Source organism: Magnolia sinica, chromosome 12 (assembly GCF_029962835.1).
Source record: "Magnolia sinica isolate HGM2019 chromosome 12, MsV1, whole genome shotgun sequence".
Classification (NCBI taxonomy): domain Eukaryota; kingdom Viridiplantae; phylum Streptophyta; class Magnoliopsida; order Magnoliales; family Magnoliaceae; genus Magnolia; species Magnolia sinica.
In genome coordinates this window covers 65,867,274-65,888,357 of record NC_080584.1, presented here as the reverse complement: position 1 = coordinate 65,888,357, position 21,084 = coordinate 65,867,274, and the positions used below count along the sequence as shown (strand labels likewise).

At 42.8% G+C, this 21,084-nt stretch overlaps 1 protein-coding gene across 4 annotated transcripts in view; it reads right to left on the bottom strand.

The window, feature by feature from the left end:
• The window catches only part of LOC131221548 (cysteine-rich receptor-like protein kinase 10), a 48,044-nt gene that overhangs the window by 20,150 nt on the left and 6,810 nt on the right, over positions 1-21,084 (bottom strand). The window contains exons 2-7 of one of the 4 annotated variants that reach the window (XM_058216829.1): positions 9,564-9,683; positions 7,848-7,978; positions 7,328-7,538; positions 6,956-7,193; positions 6,656-6,806; positions 5,799-6,217 (exon numbers count right to left, since the gene is read on the bottom strand). The exons of the other annotated variants lie outside the window; for them this stretch is intronic. Of the exons in view, the coding sequence (XP_058072812.1) occupies positions 5,837-6,217; positions 6,656-6,806; positions 6,956-7,193; positions 7,328-7,538; positions 7,848-7,978; positions 9,564-9,683 (1,232 nt within the window). The 3' untranslated portion in view covers positions 5,799-5,836. Of the gene's footprint in view, positions 1-5,798; positions 6,218-6,655; positions 6,807-6,955; positions 7,194-7,327; positions 7,539-7,847; positions 7,979-9,563; positions 9,684-21,084 lie in introns of those variants that run through there. 4 annotated transcript variants of the gene reach the window in all.

Genomic DNA, 21,084 nt, shown 5'->3' with positions numbered 1-21,084 from the left:
GTTCCATAAGCAATCCACAAATAATCCATGAACAGATATATGAATATTAAGCAGGCAATATAACAATTCAATTTTCACCAGCTAACACATGTGATTATAAGGGAGAGATATCAAATATAAATTTAAATAAAAACTATAACTTAAGCTAATGAGAAGATGGAAAGCTCAAGGGGAAGAATCATCACCTTATACTTTGAATTGCCTACCAGTGTTGCTAAGTGCTTGCGCCCTTAGAATTTATTCCCTACCACAAATCATGAACCCGTATAATTAGGTCCAAGTGTTATGCACTACCTAGGTTTAAGATCATGGCCTAGGGTTTTAGTTATTTATCTTTAGGGTTTTGATGTAGAATTAGGGTTTAATTCTAGGTTTATATTCTAAGTTTTGATTACGGAATTTGAACCCCATTTTGTGTGGCCATGAATGATATTATTAAAGGAAATAATGAATGAATAAGATTAGTCAAATAAATTGGTTATTAATTTAGAAATATTAACCATGGCTACTATTATATTAAATTACCTAACAACAGCCACGATGGATCACATTGCTAATAATTCCAAAACTATTTAGTAATATTAACAATATCCTTAACATTTACCCAATGTGGCACTAATAGTCATTTTGATGAAAATAAATAGCGTGTTCTAGAGTTAATAATAATATTTTAAGAATAACAAGGTAAAATTTTAACATTTTAATAATGAAGATTTTTATATGAATCAACTAACACCCATATGAATAATCTTCTAATGGTAAGTCATATCTAATTTTAATAACCTAAAAAAAAAATGGTAATAACAATAGCGATGATAATAAATTAAATCTGGACAAAAAGATGTGGGCTCACCTAGTCAACTCAGTTCGAGTTGAGTTGACTCGGCTCGACACAACCGCCCATCTACTCTCCTTCTCTCTTTCTTTCTTCTTCCCATTTTCTTCTTCTGTTGCAACCAGCCAGCCCCAACCCGACTCGCACCGTTGGACTCAGGGAGTTCAGCCGAGTCGACTCAGCAGTGGCTCTCTCTCTCTTCCTCTACCTGTATCTTCTTCCTCTCTCCTCCTACTTCTCTCTGTTTCTTCTCTCTCACTCTCCCTCTTTTCTTTCCTTCTTATCTGCTGGCCGTCCAGCAGTGCTAACTGCGGACAGGGCTTGAGCAACGGGTCGAGTTGAGATGGTGCGGTGCAACAGCCGCACCACTCCATCTTCCTCTTTCTCCTTTCTTCCATCTTCTCTCTTTCTTTTCCAGTTAGAAATGTCCCATTGAGGACGCCAATCCGGCCAGATTCGACTCGGTTTGGGTTGCCGGGTGCGGTGGATCGGTGAGGAAGAAGATGATGTCATTAATGGCGGATCTCTAATGGAGGCTTCTTCCTCCGATCTGACAGCATGGGATGGTTCATATGAACCCTAGGGAGCTTATGGATAAGCTCATTTGAAGCTTTAGGATGATTTGGGTTGTGGGTTCACTGGTGGAAGGGAAACGGTCATTTTTCGCTCGAGTTACAGTAAGAGGTGGAGAGTAGCTGCGGCTACTCGATCCTCTTCATTTATGGAAAAATCCTAGCTCTCTAGGGCCATTGGATGAGAACTGGATGGCCCGGATTGAATACAACCGTTCGGTTTTCTTAAAACCATGGGAGGGATAGGCGTTGGTTTTGCATAGAAAACCTAGCACGTGATTAGTGCGTGAATGGTTTGGGTACGTCCGAAACAAGGGCATGTGATTGGAGGAGAGGCCCTCACATGGATCGCCAGCGTGGAAGAAAACCGGGCTTTCCATTTTTTTGGGAAAGAAAGAAACACAAATGACTCTCTTGCGCTGGAAATTGCAACCCTGTATGGGAGCTTCAAGGTGAGTGACCAACAGGGTTGTGGTCAAAATCTCACCCTCTACAAGATGAACGGATTGGATCATGAAATCGGGTCCACCCTCATGGACCATGATCATAAACACGGACGTTTGTCCGTCGGTTGTTGAAAAACAGAAATAGAGGGACTGTGTTGAGAAGTTTTCGTGCCAGCACTGGTCGGCTTGGCTAGCACGTCCGATGCACACCAAGTGCACTACACCATGGTGTACGTGCACAGAAATATAGGGCTCACCGGGGGGTTTGTGACTAATCCACGCCGTTCATCGTCTTGGCCAGATCATGTAGTCTTATGGGTTCAGATGTGGAAAGGATCTAAGCATTTTAGTGGGACACAACATATTTGAACAGCAGATGTTGCCCAACGTCTAATTGCCTCTGGAACCACTCTCATGATTGGCTATGGCATCGTGTAGGGTCCCTCTTGATGTCGCTTAGGCAAATCCTCTCCCTTCATTTGCTTTGTATGATAATGTTAGGCCATGGGCCAAAATATGGGGTAGATCCGAGTTTTGGATGAGTTACACCACTAATCAACATGTGGTGATAATTCCGTCACTTTCCTTTTTCGTCCGCTTTTACGACATGCAGCAATTTCTTTCCTTTCTTGTTGTTCAAAATAGATGGGGTCCACTTGTGATGATCTTTCGAAAGATCAACTCCATTCACCGTCTTTGGCACACCGTGCTAACCCATGGTCCAAACTTTGAAATAGATCCAAACTTCAGGTGAGCCGCAGGATTTGTTAATGCTACCGTCAAATCTCATCACGTAGAAATTTGAATGAATTGAGATATTTTGTGAGAAATCTACTTTACTACTTGTAGTTATACGATCCACTCTGTTCATTGTGTTTAACATACCCTGCTAAGATTAGGGTCCAAAACTGGGGCAGATCTGTTGATCGGGTGGGCCGTACGGTATGTTTTAGCTTCAACGGTAGTATGTAATGACATTCATGAATATTTACGATCTTGCCATTCATTTCTCAATCAGCTTCCAACGTCTATTACGTCGAAGTGTGCCACCCGAATTTCTTGAATTTTGGCGGACATTGTTCATTTTTCGTGCTCTTTCTCTTGGTCCAGTTTGGGCCCCGATCTCCCTAGGATGTCCAAGATGCTTCTTTAGTGGCCTACACACTCCATAATTCAAAATAACATTTATATACCTCCGATTGACAAGTTACCAAGTAGTTGGGACCTAAACCCTGAGATCGTCATGATGATCAATTTATCCTCATATTCGGATGACCCATTTGGCGGATCCAATCAGGATGGGTGGTCAAATGACTTGTTAAAAATATGGAAACTTGATAGTATGCACTCCAGGTATGTATGTGGGTTGATGTACGGTTAGTTTCGTAAACGGATAGACATAAAATAGGTTTCTAGAGTGATTAGGGGTAGGGCTTATATTACGTTAGATTCGAGTGACTTTCTTACACGTGAAAGTTTCTCAGATTCTGATTCTAATGGTGGGTTAAGCATATTCATATGGTGTGAATAAGATGGACGGATCAGAATCTTGGTCTGATAAGTGCACGGACGGATGTAGGGATCAAGTAGCTAAATTAATGTGATCTAAGCGCTGAAATTTGATGTGTACGGTTAATTTATAATAATTAGGCCTGGTATAAAGTTTCACACGAAACGGATCATGAGAACCTTGTGAGTTGGAATTCAGGATATAGGTTGATGGCATTTTCATAATTATTGTTAATCTAAGAATTTTGTGAAGTCTAATGGCTCCACATAGTTCTAAGTACGTTACTAAGCAATTCTTACAAAAGAACGTATATCTAAATTGTTATGGATAGGGAGTTATTTGTCAATTCCTTTAAGGGAAGACACATACGTTAGATCTCATGACAGAGAGTCTTACCTTGAAGTCTACAGTCAGATGGCTTGATCTATAAAAGAAGATCATTTCCAATGGTTCAATTTTTGTTGGGGAATGGATGTAGGGTTAGGATAGCTAGTTAGTGTCGTACACATGTACGTATCAAGTTAAACTTCATGGTAACACTCGAGGACTTTCAATACTCGGGTATTGAAAAGTTCGGGGTGTTACAATTCTGGACTAAACCTCTTAGCTAGAGCTAAGAGGTGAAGTTTGTAGCGTGATGAGAGACTTTTTGCTTGTGCCTTTTGTTTAGACTAAACTGATATTGATTTTGGTTTAATTAAGGGAATGTTTTCAGTTTTTAATGGTCTGTTGTGACTCAAATTGCAATGGGTCTGCGATGGCTTTGAGTATGTTTTTTTTCTTTTTATGTTTATGACGTAAGGAAGCCCTATTGTTCACCATTGTCTCCTGGGCATGGTCAGATGACGGTACCCTTCTTGACCTTCATACATTGTTGATTGGTTGATAATTAGTTTAATCATGTTGTTTACTTTGTTTCCTGAGCATGTTTTGGTGATGGAATCCATTCTAATTCATATACCTTTCATCTCTTGAAAACTATATCAAAGGAAGTTCAGTTTGATTTTCATGGTTACACCCTTCAACTGGATGAAGATGGGACTCTAAGTCTAGTTGAGTTCTTGAAGTAAGCATAAGATCTCCCTAATCTCTACAAGTGAATCTTCTAAATCCCTAGTTTCCTACCTCTGATCTCTCTAAATTTTAGATAAATATTTCACCATTACTCCTTAAATTTATTTGATTTAGATTTCGTCTTAGTTTAGTTCTAGTTCTATTTAGTTTCAGATAACGTACAGGTATCAGTCCCTTGGAATTCGACATCGGTCTCACCGAGTTTATTACTACATCACAACCCTATACTTGGGGAGTGAACATGTATGTGGGGTCTATTTTAGACAGGATAGGTCATTTCTAGGATACAATTGTGGATCCAGAAGATCCCCTCTCTCCCTCCTCCCATTAATCCAAAGCTATCTTTGGAGTTGTCTTTCAAGGTGATGAATGTCAAGTTTCAAACCCACATTATGTACAATGTATTAGTGGTTAAATGGGAAAGACTGGAAGTGGGATGGGTATAATTAAATGTCGATGGGTCAGCTCATGCCAATCTGGGGCAGTCTGAGGGTAAACCGGGCCAGTTTGGGCATAAAGGTGTGTGAAGAGGCTAAGGGGCGGAGCTCCAATTTGCATTCTCCAGTGGATATGGGGTGGGTCTAAAACACTCGGGCTGAAATCAAGGCGATGTTTGAGGGCCTATATCTCTGCATGGATAGGGGTTTGGCTAAGGTTGAGGTTGCCAGTGACTCTAAAGGGTGTTAGATTTGCTTAATAACAATGCTCCCCCTAGGTGGAGCCTTTGTTATTGGTGGGTCTGCATCAACGTCTTTAGACGCAGGTTAGATATCTCTATTTCCCATATGCCGAGAGAAGGGAATGGAGCTTCGGATGGCCTCGCTAAGTAGGGTAGCGTTTCCCAAGCAAAGCGCCTCCTCTAGTCTGTATCTGAGCTTCCTCCCTCTATTGGAGGGTACCTCTTCCTCAACCGGGTGGGGCTCAGTTATATGAATACCGATAGTGTCTTCTTTTCACGTATCCAATAGGTAGTCCATGCCGGGTATCCAATAGGTAGTCAGATGTGCAACTCTTTTTTCTCTTTTATGAATATAAAAATCAAGTTTCTTTAGGAAAAAAAAAAACAGGTCACCCTTGGCTCCCTTGGCTCCTATTAAGGAATCTGGTAATGCCTTTTCAAATGACCATCGTGAAGGACAAAAAAATAACCTTCACCCGTTCTGGTATGTGAAGTGCGGATTTAAGCAGGTAAATGGCAAGTAAGCTGCTCCTTTCCACACCTAGAAGAATGACCATTCGGGACAACGGCTATATATCCTGCTCAATGCAAAATACAATAAGTTTCAAGCATTCACCTAAGGAAAGTAAAAATAGAGCAAATTGTTTATTTCTTTTTAAAAAAAAAAAAAACTCATTGCCTAGTTTACAAACCCACCCATGTTGTTGAGTGCATTAATCCCTATCGAGGGTCAAATTCAGTAATCGTCACCTCATTTATGGATTGTACTGAATTATTTGTAGACTGTTCGGATTCATTTGCTAGCAAGTGATTCGTGGGTTGTTCGCATTCACTTGATGGAAAGCTAGAATCACTTGCAAGAACATCTGTCCCAGTCCTACTCTCAAAAAAGAACGCTGGTGGGGAAGGAACTGGGAGGGTTATAGAGTAGCTATTGAGCATGAGAACTACTGTTGACATGGGGAGCCTTTCAGCCGGTTCATTCTGCACGCAGAGCAATCCCATATGAATGCATCGTAAGACATCACGTGTGGGGTAGTGGTTGCTAAGCGCCGGATCCACCAACTCTAATGCAGTTCCTCTGGTCCAATGTTGCCATGTCTGTTGAAAACCCATTAATATAATAAATCTTCAGCTAAATGCATATAATGAGATGAGGCTGGCTAATCTATCATGTGCATGGCCTTTCTTACATGCTTCCACATGTCCCAACATAGAGCATAGGTGGAATATAAGAATAGTGCTTCAAGTGGACCTTACATGTAGAGGCCTTGGCCCAACAAACAGGCTAGTCCACTCATCCAATGAGCAACACTACGGAAAAGGTGTAGCTAAAACCTTCTTGATTTCACCATCCATTTGTTACATAAATGTTGGACCTTCATTTGTTTAGGCAAGAAAATCTACATGGTTCAGGTACAGTAGATTGACACATCTGCATATTTAGATTTGTGTGCAAGTCGAGGCGGTTTGTATACTAATGGGATTAGCAAACCTCTAATCACACTAAAGAAAATTACATTGTAAAATCACACTTACATAGCTTAGAAGGTCCACAGAAGGTCCAGACTCAGGAAAGCCTGCATTTCTTCGCCCTGCTACAATCTCAAGAACTAAAACGCCGAAGCTAAAAACATCTGATTTAGTTGAAAACTGCCCATGCATGATATATTCTGGTGCCATATATCCACTGCATCCAATCCACAATCAAACTGCCGTTATTTTTAAATTCATGCTAAGAACATAAAACAATCCATTCTACCAATGGATTTTAAATTCCACTCCTATGGTTATAGTCCAGGATTAAAATGAGAGAGGAATTGAAAATCTTCAACTTACTAAGTTCCAGCAATGCGACTGGTGTTTCCCTGAGTTTGGTCCCCTCCAAAAAGCTTCGCCAGACCGAAGTCTGAAATTTTAGCATTCATATCAGAATCTAATAAAATATTGCTGGCTTTCATATCTCTATGAATAATCCTGAGTCTAGAATCTTCATGTAGATAGAGAAGTCCTCGAGCAATCCCTGTGATGATTTTGTACCGTGTTTCCCAGTCAAGTTGTACACGTTTGATTGGATCTGTCCTTCGATTGAATAAAATGAATAATCAATATAGATAATATTATAAGCATGATTAAGTGGTATAAAATCCTAATGTCAGTCTGTATAGCTCTTTCAATGAATTTAAAGATAGAGAAGGGAAGAGAACAAACCAAATAGAAAGGTATCAAGGCTTGTATTAGGTAAATATTCATAGACAAGCATCATCTCTTCCCCTTCTAAGCAGCAACCAAACAGTCTTACGAGGTTCCTGTGCTGAAGTTTTGCCACCAATCCTACCTCATTTTTTAGCTCTTTTACTCCTTGAGAGGATCTTCTTGAAAGCCTTTTCACTGCTATTTCTTGGCCGTCAGTTAGCTTTCCCTACAGAAATTTATAGACGAACTTAAAAACCATCTGAATGCGTAGGCTTTATAATATAAAGGCGAACAAGTGATTCGAATATTAAGAGGAATTGTAAATGTTAGTGGTGTACATGTACAATTATCTAGATTTAGGCAGTATGAATTAGTAAGCTGTTAAGATATTGGTTATTTCTTAAGTTTCTCTCTTTGTATTTATACTAGATTGTTATTAGTAGAAATATAACTTTCCACCATGTAGTTCCAAGTTCTATCAATAACAACATTATCCAAGCAAGAACGTGGCCTGCCTTGAGAGATTATGTATTACCTTGTAAACAGGACCAAACCCGCCTTCCCCAAGCTTATTGTCATCAGAAAAGTTATTTGTGGCAGCCCTGAGGGTACCGAAATTAAAGAACGGAGAATTCGTGCTTGGTATCTCATTGTCATCTTCGCTATCTGCAAAAGAGCACAGATCACAGACAAGATTACGAATAACATTTCTAACAAAAAATTTAAATTGAGGCCGGGTCCGATACATATTTCATAAGTCAAGCTGCTTAACATTCAAATCAACATCCAGTGCCCATTGTGTTGATTTAATGACATCTAGCCCATCCATCATGTGCGACGCCTCCTGTTCTAATTGGCTTCCAAAACTAACATCAATCTAAAAGTCTGTTGGGACATACAACGTAAAATCCTGCCTAAAATCTCTAAAATCGCGTGGGCCACCTAGGCTTTGGAACGGTTTGATTTTTTGGCTGTCAATTCTCCCCTTTCTAGATGCAACTTCCGAATGGATTAGATTGAGTACAAAAAAACACAATTGGCCGCACATACAGTCTTGAAGGTTTTTAACGGTGGACATCCCTATTCCAACTGTTTCCTGTGGTGTGGCCCACCTGAGTTTTGGATCAGCATGATTTGGGCGCTCCAAGGACAAGTGCAAATGATTGGCTTTGGATGTCACAAATACCATTTTTTTGTGGGTAATTCTTAAGATGGCCCACTGTTAAGAACTGAGATCTAACGGATAATTCTTGGCAGAAGATTTTCCATCTAGACGTTAACAGCAGACAATTCGAAGGACACTAGTAGGTTACATGTGATTCTATATTACAGCTGACAATTCGAAGGACACTAGTGGCCTCTGTGTCTGGTGGCTGCTGTGTGGTTGGTGCCTAGTGTTCTATGTGGAAGGATTACGAGTCAATTTGTGGTTGTGTCTTGTGTGGCAAGGTGGAAGGCTAGTGTGTGGGGTGTGTGTGCGTGTTAAAAAAAATGAAAAAAGTAAAAAAGAAAAAGAAAGAAGAAGGTGGAAGGCTAGTGTGGCTGTAAAACAAAAATAGCAAGGGTGATGTGGGGATGTCTGTAGGTCGTGTCGGTTAAAAATTGCTGATAATGCCCATATGATAGGTGGGGCCTGTTTTTCCTTTTATGGGGCCCACCCGAAATACTAGGTTGTAATTTTCTCTTGTCAATATAATTTAGGTGGGAGATTCCACCTGCTTTCTTAAATAAACAAATAAATAAATGTGATTCTATATTACAAAGGGACTCATCGGAAAGTGCGGATCATTTCCTTGGACAACACAACAAGTGAACCCTATGATTCACGATGTATCTTAAGAATCACTTTGCACTGACGATCTAACCATCCAATTGGCTAGGAACACAGTTCCTAAGATTTAATGCTAGACATCCACCTGGGCCATCCATCATGTGGGTTCACCTTTGATTGATAATGACTCGAAAGAATCATTCTCATTGAACAATCCTAACTGTCCGTTCAATGGCAACAAACTGGATCAATATTCAATATGTTGGGAAAGCACGGATCATTAATATGGATAGTCCATAAAGCAGGGCCTACTTCTGATTTCTCCAAGCTCTCAAGATTCACTTTGACCAAAGTATCGGATTATTCATTATAAAATAAAGCATTCTACTCCATATTGCTTAAAGTTAAAGCAGTTTCATCTTTTTAGGAAAAAGAGAAATAAATAAATCAGTTAACTTCCATTGATCTCGAGTTACATACCAATTCTCCTCTTGAATGCCTTCCTCCTCCGTAAGCAAGTGCAGATGACAGTGACTACAACCAATGCTAAAACCACTGGGATGACAATGGCCAGAACTATTCTCGTTCTGTTATCATTTCCTGACAGGAAAAAAAAAAAACATTTTGTAATAACCCAATAAAATTAACTACTTATCGAAACAAATTATTAAAGAATAAAGAGGAATGCTCAGTTCATTTTTTAGGTGCTCGGCTCTCACACGTGGAATCTTAGCGTGTGTAAGAGATTGAAGCCACTCAATAGATGTCTCCATCATTAAGAATACATAAATAAGGCGCATCTGATCATCAGCTGGGGCACGTGTGTGCATTGATTGTAGACCATGGGTCTCTTTCTGTTGTCCATCCCTTTTCTATTGGCATGGCATGCTTGATGATCGTGTATGCCTGATTTTATTATACAAGGCATCTACACAGTCGGGGACAGTATGATGAATGCATGTATCTTTCGCATATGTGCTAGAGCTAGGGCTAGTAATAGATATCCATTTATCCGATTATGGGAGATAATGAACCCGAGAAAGTCGGGCATAGATCTGAGATTTTTAGGGGTTTAGTTGAATATCCTGTTACCGGACCCTAAGTTGGGCATATATATATGTATTTCCTGAGCATCTGCAAGTTCTTTGCATTGTTGTTGAGAGGAAACTTGGAGAAATTGGTACAAGGTTGTAAAGAATGCATAACACAGGCAAGAAAGAGCCAGATCAAAGTTCTGTCCATTCAGGGATTGCATACACGGCCAATTGCCCATCATGGTAGAATGCAGCTGGGTCGCAGATTCCACAATCTTCATTTTCCAAGAGCTTGAACCTGAATTTGGACTCTCCAACACAACATTGTCACAGCACGAAACAGTTGAGTCAACTTCTAGACCGAGAATCATCTACTCAGTCAACTGGTCAATCTAATCATGATGCGGTGAATGTAGGGGGAGGAAACTTGCATGGGCATTGCATGTCGGGACAGTCGGGTATGAGTCAATCTCTCCTGTTCTTTTTCAAAGAGTCCAGAAAGATTCAGCCCTTCAGATAGTGAAATGATATCCAATGCGTTCAAAAATGACGGCCTCCCGTCCTTTTCTTCCTTTTGGTCTGATATTGTGCAATCATTTTTGGGATTTGGCTCTAGTATCTTAATTATCAATCTACGACCAGCCGATGAAAACCAATCAGGACATGTGAAGTCTGCCCTGTATTTCTTATATAGGTTCATGATATTAGGCTCGTTGAAAGGCAAATAGCCTGCCATTAGAACGAAAAGAACAACCCCGCACGACCATATATCAGCCTTCGCCCCATCATATCCCTTGTCGACAATTACCTGTTTGCCTCGCTGCTGAACTGACGCTCAGCTCCCACTCTTCCTTTCTCCTCTTTTTTCTTTCTTCCGTTTTCTTCCTTTCTTTTCCTCCTTTCCCTTGCACCGATCAACGGTTACTGGACCAGACCCTGGTCCGATCCAGCCTGAGGTGTCCCAGGTCACCACTCGTCAACGGGTCGAGGGGCAGCCGCGACAGCAGCCGCCCCTGTTCTCTCCCTTATTCCCTCCTCTTGTGTTAAATATTCATATAGAATAAATTATATTGTATGATGTTGACTGATAGTTGATATTGATGATAAGATTGGCACGGTGACTAGGACTTCATCTTTTGTCAAATCAGTAAGTTTTGTTTGAACGCCCAAGGACTTGAAATACGATAACAACTAATTACCTCTTAAAAATTGTTTTTTCTTTTCTTCTATTTTTGGTATTTTTAAACATTTTATTAGGTATTTAAGTTATATTTTTAATTAGATATTAGTTGTATATCCAACTTTTTGGTGCTACGACTGTCTTTTACCAATATTTAATTTCTTTGGATAATATCATATTCTCTGTCATATTGAGATGCCTAATGAGATGTCCAAATGGCATAAGATCTACTCATATCTAACCTGTTTACTTAGCCAGAATGTCGGGTTTTCCCTTCATCTAAGTCCGTGTGACCTGTTTTTTTAGAGAGTTTATATTCATTGCAAAAGGAGCTTATAGCAGGTGTAAGGACTGAGATTTCGGTTATGTCCGAACAGAATTTAGGCCCACCTATCGTAGAAAGCTATAAAATGCTATGGAGTGCTACAGAGGAAAAACACTAAGCCAACAAAATCACACCTCCGTCAGGTTTCCCATTCCCATTTTGTCCGGGAACAGGAACCCGCGAATGATTTGGGGGAGGTTGTGCCTTGTTCAGTACAGACGTTCCACCCAAGCGTCGCTACCCATTGAAGCGAGGCCATATGCAACCATGTTCGCCTCTCTTGGGGGTGTGGGCCACGCGCACCTCCAAGGAGCTTTTGAGGGCCTCGATTCTAGCCCTCCAATACCACAAGGGCCACGAGGGCCAAGCTGGATTTGTAAGGGCTGACACCACTGAAAAAGAATCGCTTGCCACCTCTACTTTGGAGAAGCCCAGCCTTTTGGACTGAGTGAGGCCATCTAGGATTGCTCTAATCTTGTCCCGCATATTGGTCCCAAACCCATATCCTGCTGTAAACGTAAACAAGAAGTTCCCCAAGCTATCCCTTCCGACTCCCCTGCCTCCCGATTTACCCGGGTTTCCCCTAGCCAATCCATCAATGTTGATTTTGATCCAGCCTGGTTGGGGTCTGGCCCATTTGACTATCTGAACTTTTGTCTGCTTAGGGGCTGGGAGAGGGATCCCCAAATGCTTTAGAAGTGCGCTCCAAGGACGTCTTGAAGGGCTTAGGCGAAGGCAGGAGCGGGGCGATCAAACTAAGCCATCTGTAGATTTTTGCAATCAGCCCAAAAACTTGAGTGTTAGCATCATTGTAGCGAGCTGCATTTCTAGCTTTCCACACCTCTCATAAAGTGACGATTGGAATTAGTCCCATAAGGGGCGGGTAGGCCTTGCCTGCACATATGGAAGAGGACCAATAGAGGTTGGCTATTCCAACGGTTGTTGAAGGGGCTGGTTGGGACATGTTAAAAAGCCTCCCAAAGTGATCCCATGTTAACCTTGCCTTGTGAATGGAACACGGTCGGCGAATCCCTCCTGTTTCGTCTTCCTCGCAGCTCTCAACAGGTAACCACACCTCTTCCTCGGATTCAAATTTCTGTTTATTTGTTGGAAACCTATCTTTCGATTGTATACAGAAGATCTATGGGGTATTTTTGGGCGGTATGGTAGATTGCTAGATGTTTACATCCCCAAATTTTAAGGTACAGAGAAACCCAGGGGCTACGCATTTGTTCAATTTCGATATGAACAAGATGCGATAGTGGCCAAAGATATCTTGAATGAAAGGTGGATCGATGGTAGAGTTGTATCCATTAGATGGGCCAGATCTGCTAAACCCTAAATCCAGGATGCTAATTCGAGCCGCCAGCCCGCCCAAAGCACTAATCCTCCCTCGAGCCGTTCTTATGTTGAGGTGTTATCCTCTGCTAAACAGACCCAGATCAAGGTGAGCTCTTTGGACATCTCCTCAATGGCGGACCTGCTCGCTGTGGAGAATCGGCTCCAGATTCTGAGTCTCAGTCTGGTGGGTAGAGCTATCGATCAGGGAGTCTCAATCGTGTGGCTATAGAACTCCATCAAGTTATTGACCTTCAAAGAAGTAGGTATTGAAATCACCAGGATCACTTCCACTAGTTTTTTCTCTTCCAAACGAAGGTAGATTTGTCAACCTTCCTCAATGATACTAAACTACACAAGCTAATGGGATTAGCTTCGATTGCCAAATGGTCCCCTAATGAGGTATTTGGGGGGGTGGGGGTGGGGGTGGGGGGGCTGGCTTAGGCCTTTTGGCATTCCTGCCCATGCCTGGATAGAATTGGTTATTCTAGATCTGGTTTCCTATTTTGGTAAGGTCTCCAATATTGACCCCAGTAGCAGATATGGCAATTTCCAAGGGTATGCCAGGATTAAGGTGATCCTTAAACCCGGAGCAAATCTACAATAGGTCCTGCGGCTGAAGGTTGTAGACAGGTTATATCCAATTTTTGCTGAATTGGAACCTCTATTTCGTTCCGATGTTTCGTCGCACTCCCGGTCCAACAGAAGCAGGAAGGGCCCTGAAGGCATGAAAGAATGGGTGCTCAGAAAATTTCATAATAACAACCAAGACTCTAGCAAACCCTGCCACCTGTTCGATGAAATGACAAATGTAATGCTGATGGAATAGAACACTACCTGGAATGCCTAGAAACTGTTTGTGATGATCAGGCCGTTGAGGACATCCAACTTTGATCGCCGGATCCGCCACCATTTCTACACACAATCCAATGCCCGGTCAATCAAAACTTGGGGGTTATAGATAAATCCAGGTGCGAGGTTTGAGCCCCCCCCAGGTGATGGCTAGAAACAAAGCCAATCTCTCTATGGGTGAACCCGATATGGTGCGAAGTTTGTAACCTTACTCCCTGGCTTCTCAAGAGTCATCCGACCTCCATTTCCAACCCCCTCAATATTTCTCTCCATATCCTTCCCATAATACTCAGCCCATGCAAATACATCGTTCTATCTCAACAGGCAATTCTCAACTGAACCAGGACATCTGGGAACTTAACCAGCGTCCTGCAGTTCACCAAGAGACCGTCTCGACACCTCCTCCAGGTAAAGAGAATATCCCTTCTCGGTCAGACCATGAGCATCCTAACAGTTTGATCTTCTCCAACAATAAGAAGGAATCTAAAATAGCTCTCAGTGTGGTGGAATCAAATCATCAGCGGGTGAGGGCGGAAAAGCTACCTCTGGGTAGTAGGGCTAACCTGGAGGTTGACCTCCGCCTTATTTCTTCACTGCCATCAGGCCACGAACAATGCAGTCTAATGAGGACAGGCCCTGCACAGATCTTTTTATTGCTCAGGCTTCCAAGGAGGGGGTGGGGGACCCCTTAGCTTTGGAGGAGCTGGAGGATGATTGCGATGCTTGTGAGCTAACGGAATCCTAAATCCAGGAAGGATCCAAATCAGCAGAGCAAGGTCGGGAAATATTCCAAGGTGCTGCTATTCAGTTGAAAGGGTTGAGGAGACATCGTATTCTTTACTCTAAGGGTGATTGGGGATCATGTCTCAGGAGGCTAAGGCGAAGGGCTGTGAACACTGGATGTGTGACTGATGGATAAAATTATTGTTTGAAATGTCCGAGGCATTGGTAATCAGCGAACTATCAGGTCGACAAGGCGGCTCCTTAGCAACCACAACCCCTGCATTGTGGCCATTCTTGAACCAATGCTCAGGGATGAGAAAAGAGTGGGAGTTGGCCTATCCTTGGGCTTTCACTCGTCCTATTCGAATAGCGTGGATGGAGGAAAAATATGGGTTTTCTTCCGAAACCTTCTTTCCCTTACTGTTTTATGCTCGTCTAACCAAGCTTTGTCTATTGTTGTAAATATGCAGAACACCCCCTCCCCTTTTTATATTTCTTTTATCTATGCTAAATGTTCAAGGTACTTGAGAAGAGAGCTCTGGGATGAGCTAGTCACCTTCTCCTCCTCATTCCAAGGACCTTGGGCAGTTTGTGGGGATTTCAATGCCACCATTGATGCTTCAGAGCGGCGAAGTCGTAGGGTTTCTGATGCTGCTAGCACGTCAGAATTTTCAAATGCGATCAATAATGTGGGGCTGCTAGATCCGGGTTTCACCGGCAACCGATTTACTTGGTGCAACAATCAAGCGAGGGCTTCTAGAGTTTGGGCACGGCTAGATAGGGTGCTGATTAATGCGACTTGGTCCGCCCTCTTTCCCCTTTTCCAAGTCACCCATCTCCCCTAAATCAGCTCCGATCATTCCTCGCTGCTCCTGCTTTTCCCCAACTAGGCAGTTTCTAGGCCGAAGCCGTTCAGATTCCAACGCATGTAGTCCCGACATGAGTCTTTTATCCAAGTGGTCAAGTTGGCTTAGGACAAGTCGGGATGCTCTCATCCCATCTACAATGTGCTGGGTAAGCTAAAGCAAGTTAAACAGGATCTCAAGCGATGGAACAAAAAGATCTTCAGTAATATTTTCGAGTAGGTGAGGGAGACTGAAAAGAGTCTTCAGGAGTTGGATCTAAAGATGCAAGGGCCTCCCCTTCAAGCAGGACTGGATGAGAATTTGCAACTCCAATTCAACTCGTTTCTGACAAGCTCCATAATCTAGAAATCTTATAGGAAATCTACTGGAAATAGAAATCAAGAGTTAGCTGGATGGCAGAGGGTGATAAGAATACTCGTTTTTTTCCATGCGATTGCCACGGAAAAACACAAAAAGCACAGATCCGCAGTGTGGAACTGGAGAATGGGCAGATTATTGAGGATCAAGCAGGCATAAAGGTGGCAGCAGTAGATCACTTCAAATTACAGTTCAGCGGCTTGTCCACCTCGCCCGATCTGAAACTGATGGATGTTATTCCACGTCTAGTCTCCCAGGGCCAAAACGACATGCTGCTTCGCCTCCCAACCCTTACGGAGGTCCACCAAGCAATCCAATCCATGCCTATTAATGGCGCTCCAGGGCCTGACGGATTCTCTGGGAGCTTCTTTTCCTCATGCTAGGATGTAGTGGGCGGGGACATCCATATGGCCATTTCTTTCTTCTTCTAGGGTGGAGATCTCCCCAGGGCAGTTACCTCCTCACTGATTTGCTTAATTCCAAAGTCGGTCTCCCCTAAAAAGTTTGCAGACTTCCTCCCGATCAGCCTTTGCAACTGCTTCTGCAAGATCTTCTCCAAAGTCATAGCTACAAGGTTGAGTCAGGTTCTCCCTTCATTGATATCATTGGAGCAGGGTGCTTTTGTCTAAGGACACTCCATCTCTGAAAACATCGCCCTTTCCCAGGAATTATTCAGGGATCTCAATAGGAAAGTACGGGGTGGAAATATGGTTCTTAAGCTTGATATAGAGAAGGCTTACGATAGGGTGAATTGGTTTTTCCTGAAGTAGGTCCTGGAGCGTTTTGGTTTCAGCCCCCTTGGGGTGAATATGGTTGAGAAATGCTGAGCAAACAACTGGTTCTCGGTTCTTATCAATTGGGAGATTTCGAGTTTCTTCAAATCGGCTAGGGGTCTGCGACAGGGCGACCCTATCTCCCCCAGCCTTTTCATTCTCTCAGCAGGGGTGCTTTCAAGAGGCCTGAAACATTTGGTTAGTCAGAATTTATGTCGTCCTTTTATGCTTTGGAGGGGCTGTGAAACCATTTCACACCTCTTCTACGCCGATGACACCCTCCTCTTTGTTAACGGATGTAAATCATCTCTTCAAGTGATCAAATAGTTTTTGGATTCCTACCAAAACTCCTCGAGCCAGAAGATAAATCTCCATAAAAGCTCTTTTTTCTATTCGGCCAACACTTCTGCATCCTTTTCTTATCTCGGCATCCCTATGGTTGTGGGTAGATTGAAGGCAATCGATCTTCAGCCTCTGATTGACAGAATAGTGGGTCATATCCAAGGGTGGCAGGCTAGAATTCTCTCTTAGGTGGGGAGAACTGTCTTAGTGAAGCACGTTTTTGGGAGCATCCTAGTTCATTCCTTGGCTACCATCCACCTGCCTTCTAAGACTCTGGCTTCTATGGAGGGTCTTCTCGCCAACTTCTTCTGGGGTTGGTCCGAAGGGAGGTGAAAACTGCACTGGAAGAGCTGGAATCTGATCGCTTCCCCTAAGGATGAAGGTGGCATTGGGATCAGAAAATTTTCTAATGTTATGAAGGCCTTTAGGCTGAAAATGGCCTGGGCCATCAAAGTTAAAAGAGAGTGCAGCTTGTGGAGCTCTTTTATGTCTACCAAATATAGTAGGGATCTGTCTCCAGCGACAGCAACTCGCCCTCACTGTCTTCCCTCCCCTCTGTGGAGGCGCATCCTTGCTCAAATGCTTGTCCTAGAGTCCCACATGCAATGGTGCATTGGTAAGGGAGATTGCAATTTCTGTTCAGTGAATTGGACAAGTTTAGGCCCTCTTCTGAATTTGGTAGAGGCCCCAATCCCGCCCGGCCTAATGGAAGTGTAGGTTCATAACGTCCTGAACGTCAGCGGCCCTTTGCCTCCCACAACAGTTTTCATGTTCCTTCCACAGGAGACTATTGACTTTATTTTCTAGGCCGGTTTTTGTGCATCCGGTGGCCCTAACTATCCGTTGTGGCCGTTAACCACCTCCGGGTATATAAATGGACAATGCCATTTAAAAGAGTATCTTAGACATCCTCGGGAGATCAGGGCCCAAACTTGACTGATGGAAAGAGAACAAAAAATGAGAAACATCCGCCAAAGTTCAGGACATTTGGACGATGCGATCAAATATAACTTACAGTGGAAGGTGGTTGAAGAATTGATGGCAAATTTGTAATTAAGGATGCATGGCACATAAGTATGAGTGGGATTGTTTCAACGGTGAATACTATTTCATGCATTTGCCGATCGTGCAACCCACCTGGAGATCGTACCTACTTCAAATTTGGGACCATAGGTTAGCACAGCGTGCCAAAGACGGTGAATGGAGTGGATCTTCTGGAAGATCATCACAGGTGGACCCCCATCTATTTTGAACAACAAGATAGAAAAGAAAGTTGTTGCATGTTGTAACAGTGGACGCAAAAATGGAAGTGACGGAATTATCGCCACACGTGACTAGTGGTGTGGCTCGTCCAAAACTCGGATCCACCCCATATTTTGGCCCATGGCCTAACATTATCATACAAAGCAAATGAAGGGAGAGGATTTGCCTAAGCTACATCACAAGGGATCCCACATGATACCACAGCCAATCACGATATCTCGTTACTGTGGTTCAAGAAGCAATTAGACGTTGGGCAACATCTGCTGTTCAAAGATATTGTGTCCCACTAAAAGCTCAGATCCTCTCCATATCTGAACACATGGGACTACATGATCCGGCCAGGTGACCCAAATGGACCCACAAAATAGAATGGATGAGCAGATTTGGTAAGGAGTCGATGGACCTCACCTAGACCTTAGATCAGCCTGATCATAGGCCCAAAATCCCTTAGTAGAGCTCCCTAGAAAAGTGAACGGAGTAGACTTCTCACATGCATCACGATGGGCCCCACCTAGCATTGCGCGTGCACAGCAGAGATATGCACTCGCTGTGTACAGAGTGGGAGATGCTCGGTCAGAGCCTCTGACCCGCGTCTTTCCAGAAATGGAGAGATTTCTCTCTCGCCTTGCTGTTTGCAGCGGACGGACGGAAGTCCGTTTGTGGTGATCTGTGGCCCATCATCATCATCCTTTGGGTTGATCCAAACCGTCCATCGTGTGCAGGGCTTGAGCCCTACCAAAACCTACCTATCTTGCAGGTTGGAATGTATGTGGGTGAAAACAATCTCCAGCGCAAACCGGCCCTACAAACACAGCATTCCAAAAGCGGAAACCTGCTGCTGCCAACAGGGCGATCCATGTGAGGGGTCTTCAGTAGATCTGGGTCGTTCATTGAGGTAAAATCCCAGCCGTCCGATGGCTTTCCGCGTGGGAGAGTTTCTGCCCACAGGAAGCTAAAACCGCCGTCAGTTTTGGTTTTGCTAGACGTTGGAGGCTGCTGCCATCCGGTTTTCAATCCAGGCCATCTGTTACTGATCCGAAGGTGCTGGGACGTTTGGGATTGTAAATAAGATGGGATGGATCGAGCAACAGGAGCTCGCCCTCCATTCTTGCAGCAGCTCAAGAGGAAAACGGACCGTCACATTCAAACCTTGAACCCACCATGAAAACCTCCCTGGAACTTCACTCCAACCATTCTCCGAGCTCCTCTGAGCTCATACACACCACCTACAACAATCACTTCGAAGAAATAAACCCCTGTTTGCAAGCTGCCATTACGGAGCTTCTTCTTCCTCGTTGGAGCTGCACCACGTCGTCCGAGTCGGGTCCGTGATCAGTCCGATTCATACTGTTGTGGCTTGCGTCCGGACATTTTAAAAGGCCAGGGAAAGAGTGTAGGAGAGAGAAAAGAGGAGGGAAAATAGGAGGGGAAGAATAGGGAGAGAGTGCAACAGCCCGATCCGAACCGAGCTCGGTCTAGCTGCATGGCCCTGCTGGTTCGAGTGCTGCTGAAGTTCCAGCACTCACACACACACAAGGAAGCGGAAAAGAAGTGAGGAGAAGAAAGAGATGAGAGATGGGAGAAGGAGAAACGAGAGGGAGGAGGTGGCTGGCAAAACCGGCCGAGTCAGGCTCGAACCGAGCCGAGTCTAGCTGGGTCGGGTTAGGTCTGGTCTCGCCCAAAAACCCCTCTGGCCTAGCTGTGCTAGCAAGGAAGAAGCTTAGAAGGTGGAGGGGTGTGTGCATTGTGGCTGTTTAGTCACTCCTGAGTTGACTCAGCGAGTTGACGTGTTGCACCAAGTGGGCCAAGCCCTGGGTTGAGCTGAGCACGGTCGGACTGAGTTCAGACTCACTCTGGCTCGTCTCTAAGGGAACAAGAAAATGAGAGAAAGAAGAGAAGGAAGAAGGAGAGAGGAGATGGAGTCAACTCGGTTTCAAACCGAGTCAACTCACCGAGTTGACAGGGTGAGTCTATATTTTCTCTCCAGATTTAGATTTCTTTAATTATCATTGTTAATATCATTTAGGATTTTTAAGTTAAATATGATTAACCATTAGTAATTGTCCATACTTATATTAATTGATATACGTACAGATATATAAATTATTATTATTAAAATATTAGTATTTTATTTGTCATCCTTAAGACCTTATTATTGACATTAGAGCACACTATTTCTATCCATCACAATGATTATCAGGGCCACGTTAACTAATATTAAGTACATTGTTAATGCTAATAACTATTTGGAAATTATAAGTATCATTATTTATCATGGGCGTCGTTAGATAAATTGATATAATATTAGCCATTGTAATATTCCTAAAATTAATAACTAATTCATTTTATAAATTTTATTTATCAATGATTCCCATTAACAATATCATTAATTGCCATGCAAATTAGAGTTTGAACCCTAAATCTAGCCTAGACCTGAGTAATCTAAAATGTAAGCTATGATCCTAACCGTTAGTAGGTTGTCCATGCTAGTAGTTGCTAGTACAAATAAAAATCACTATTACTAAATACTAGTACCTTATTTATCAATCTTACGTACAATCATTGATAGTAGATCATACTACTTACTACATCGCGAAGATTATTAAACATCGCATAACTAATCTTAATCACATCATTAAGGATAAGGGTGATGTTGTGATTATACTTCAATTAACATTCAAATCTTAGAATCTAAGCATTTAAACTAAACTCTAGGATGAAAACCTTAATTCTACATTAAAACCCTAAGATAGATAACTCAAACCCTAGGTCAAAACCCTAACCCTAAACAGTGTGTAAGCTTGGACCTAACTGTATAACTTTATAATTCATGATAGGGTTTGATCCTATGAAAACACGCACTCTCTAGCAACACTGATAGGTGATTCAAAGTATAAGGTGATGATTCTTCTCCTTGAGCTTTTTATCTTCTCATAAGTTTAAGTTAT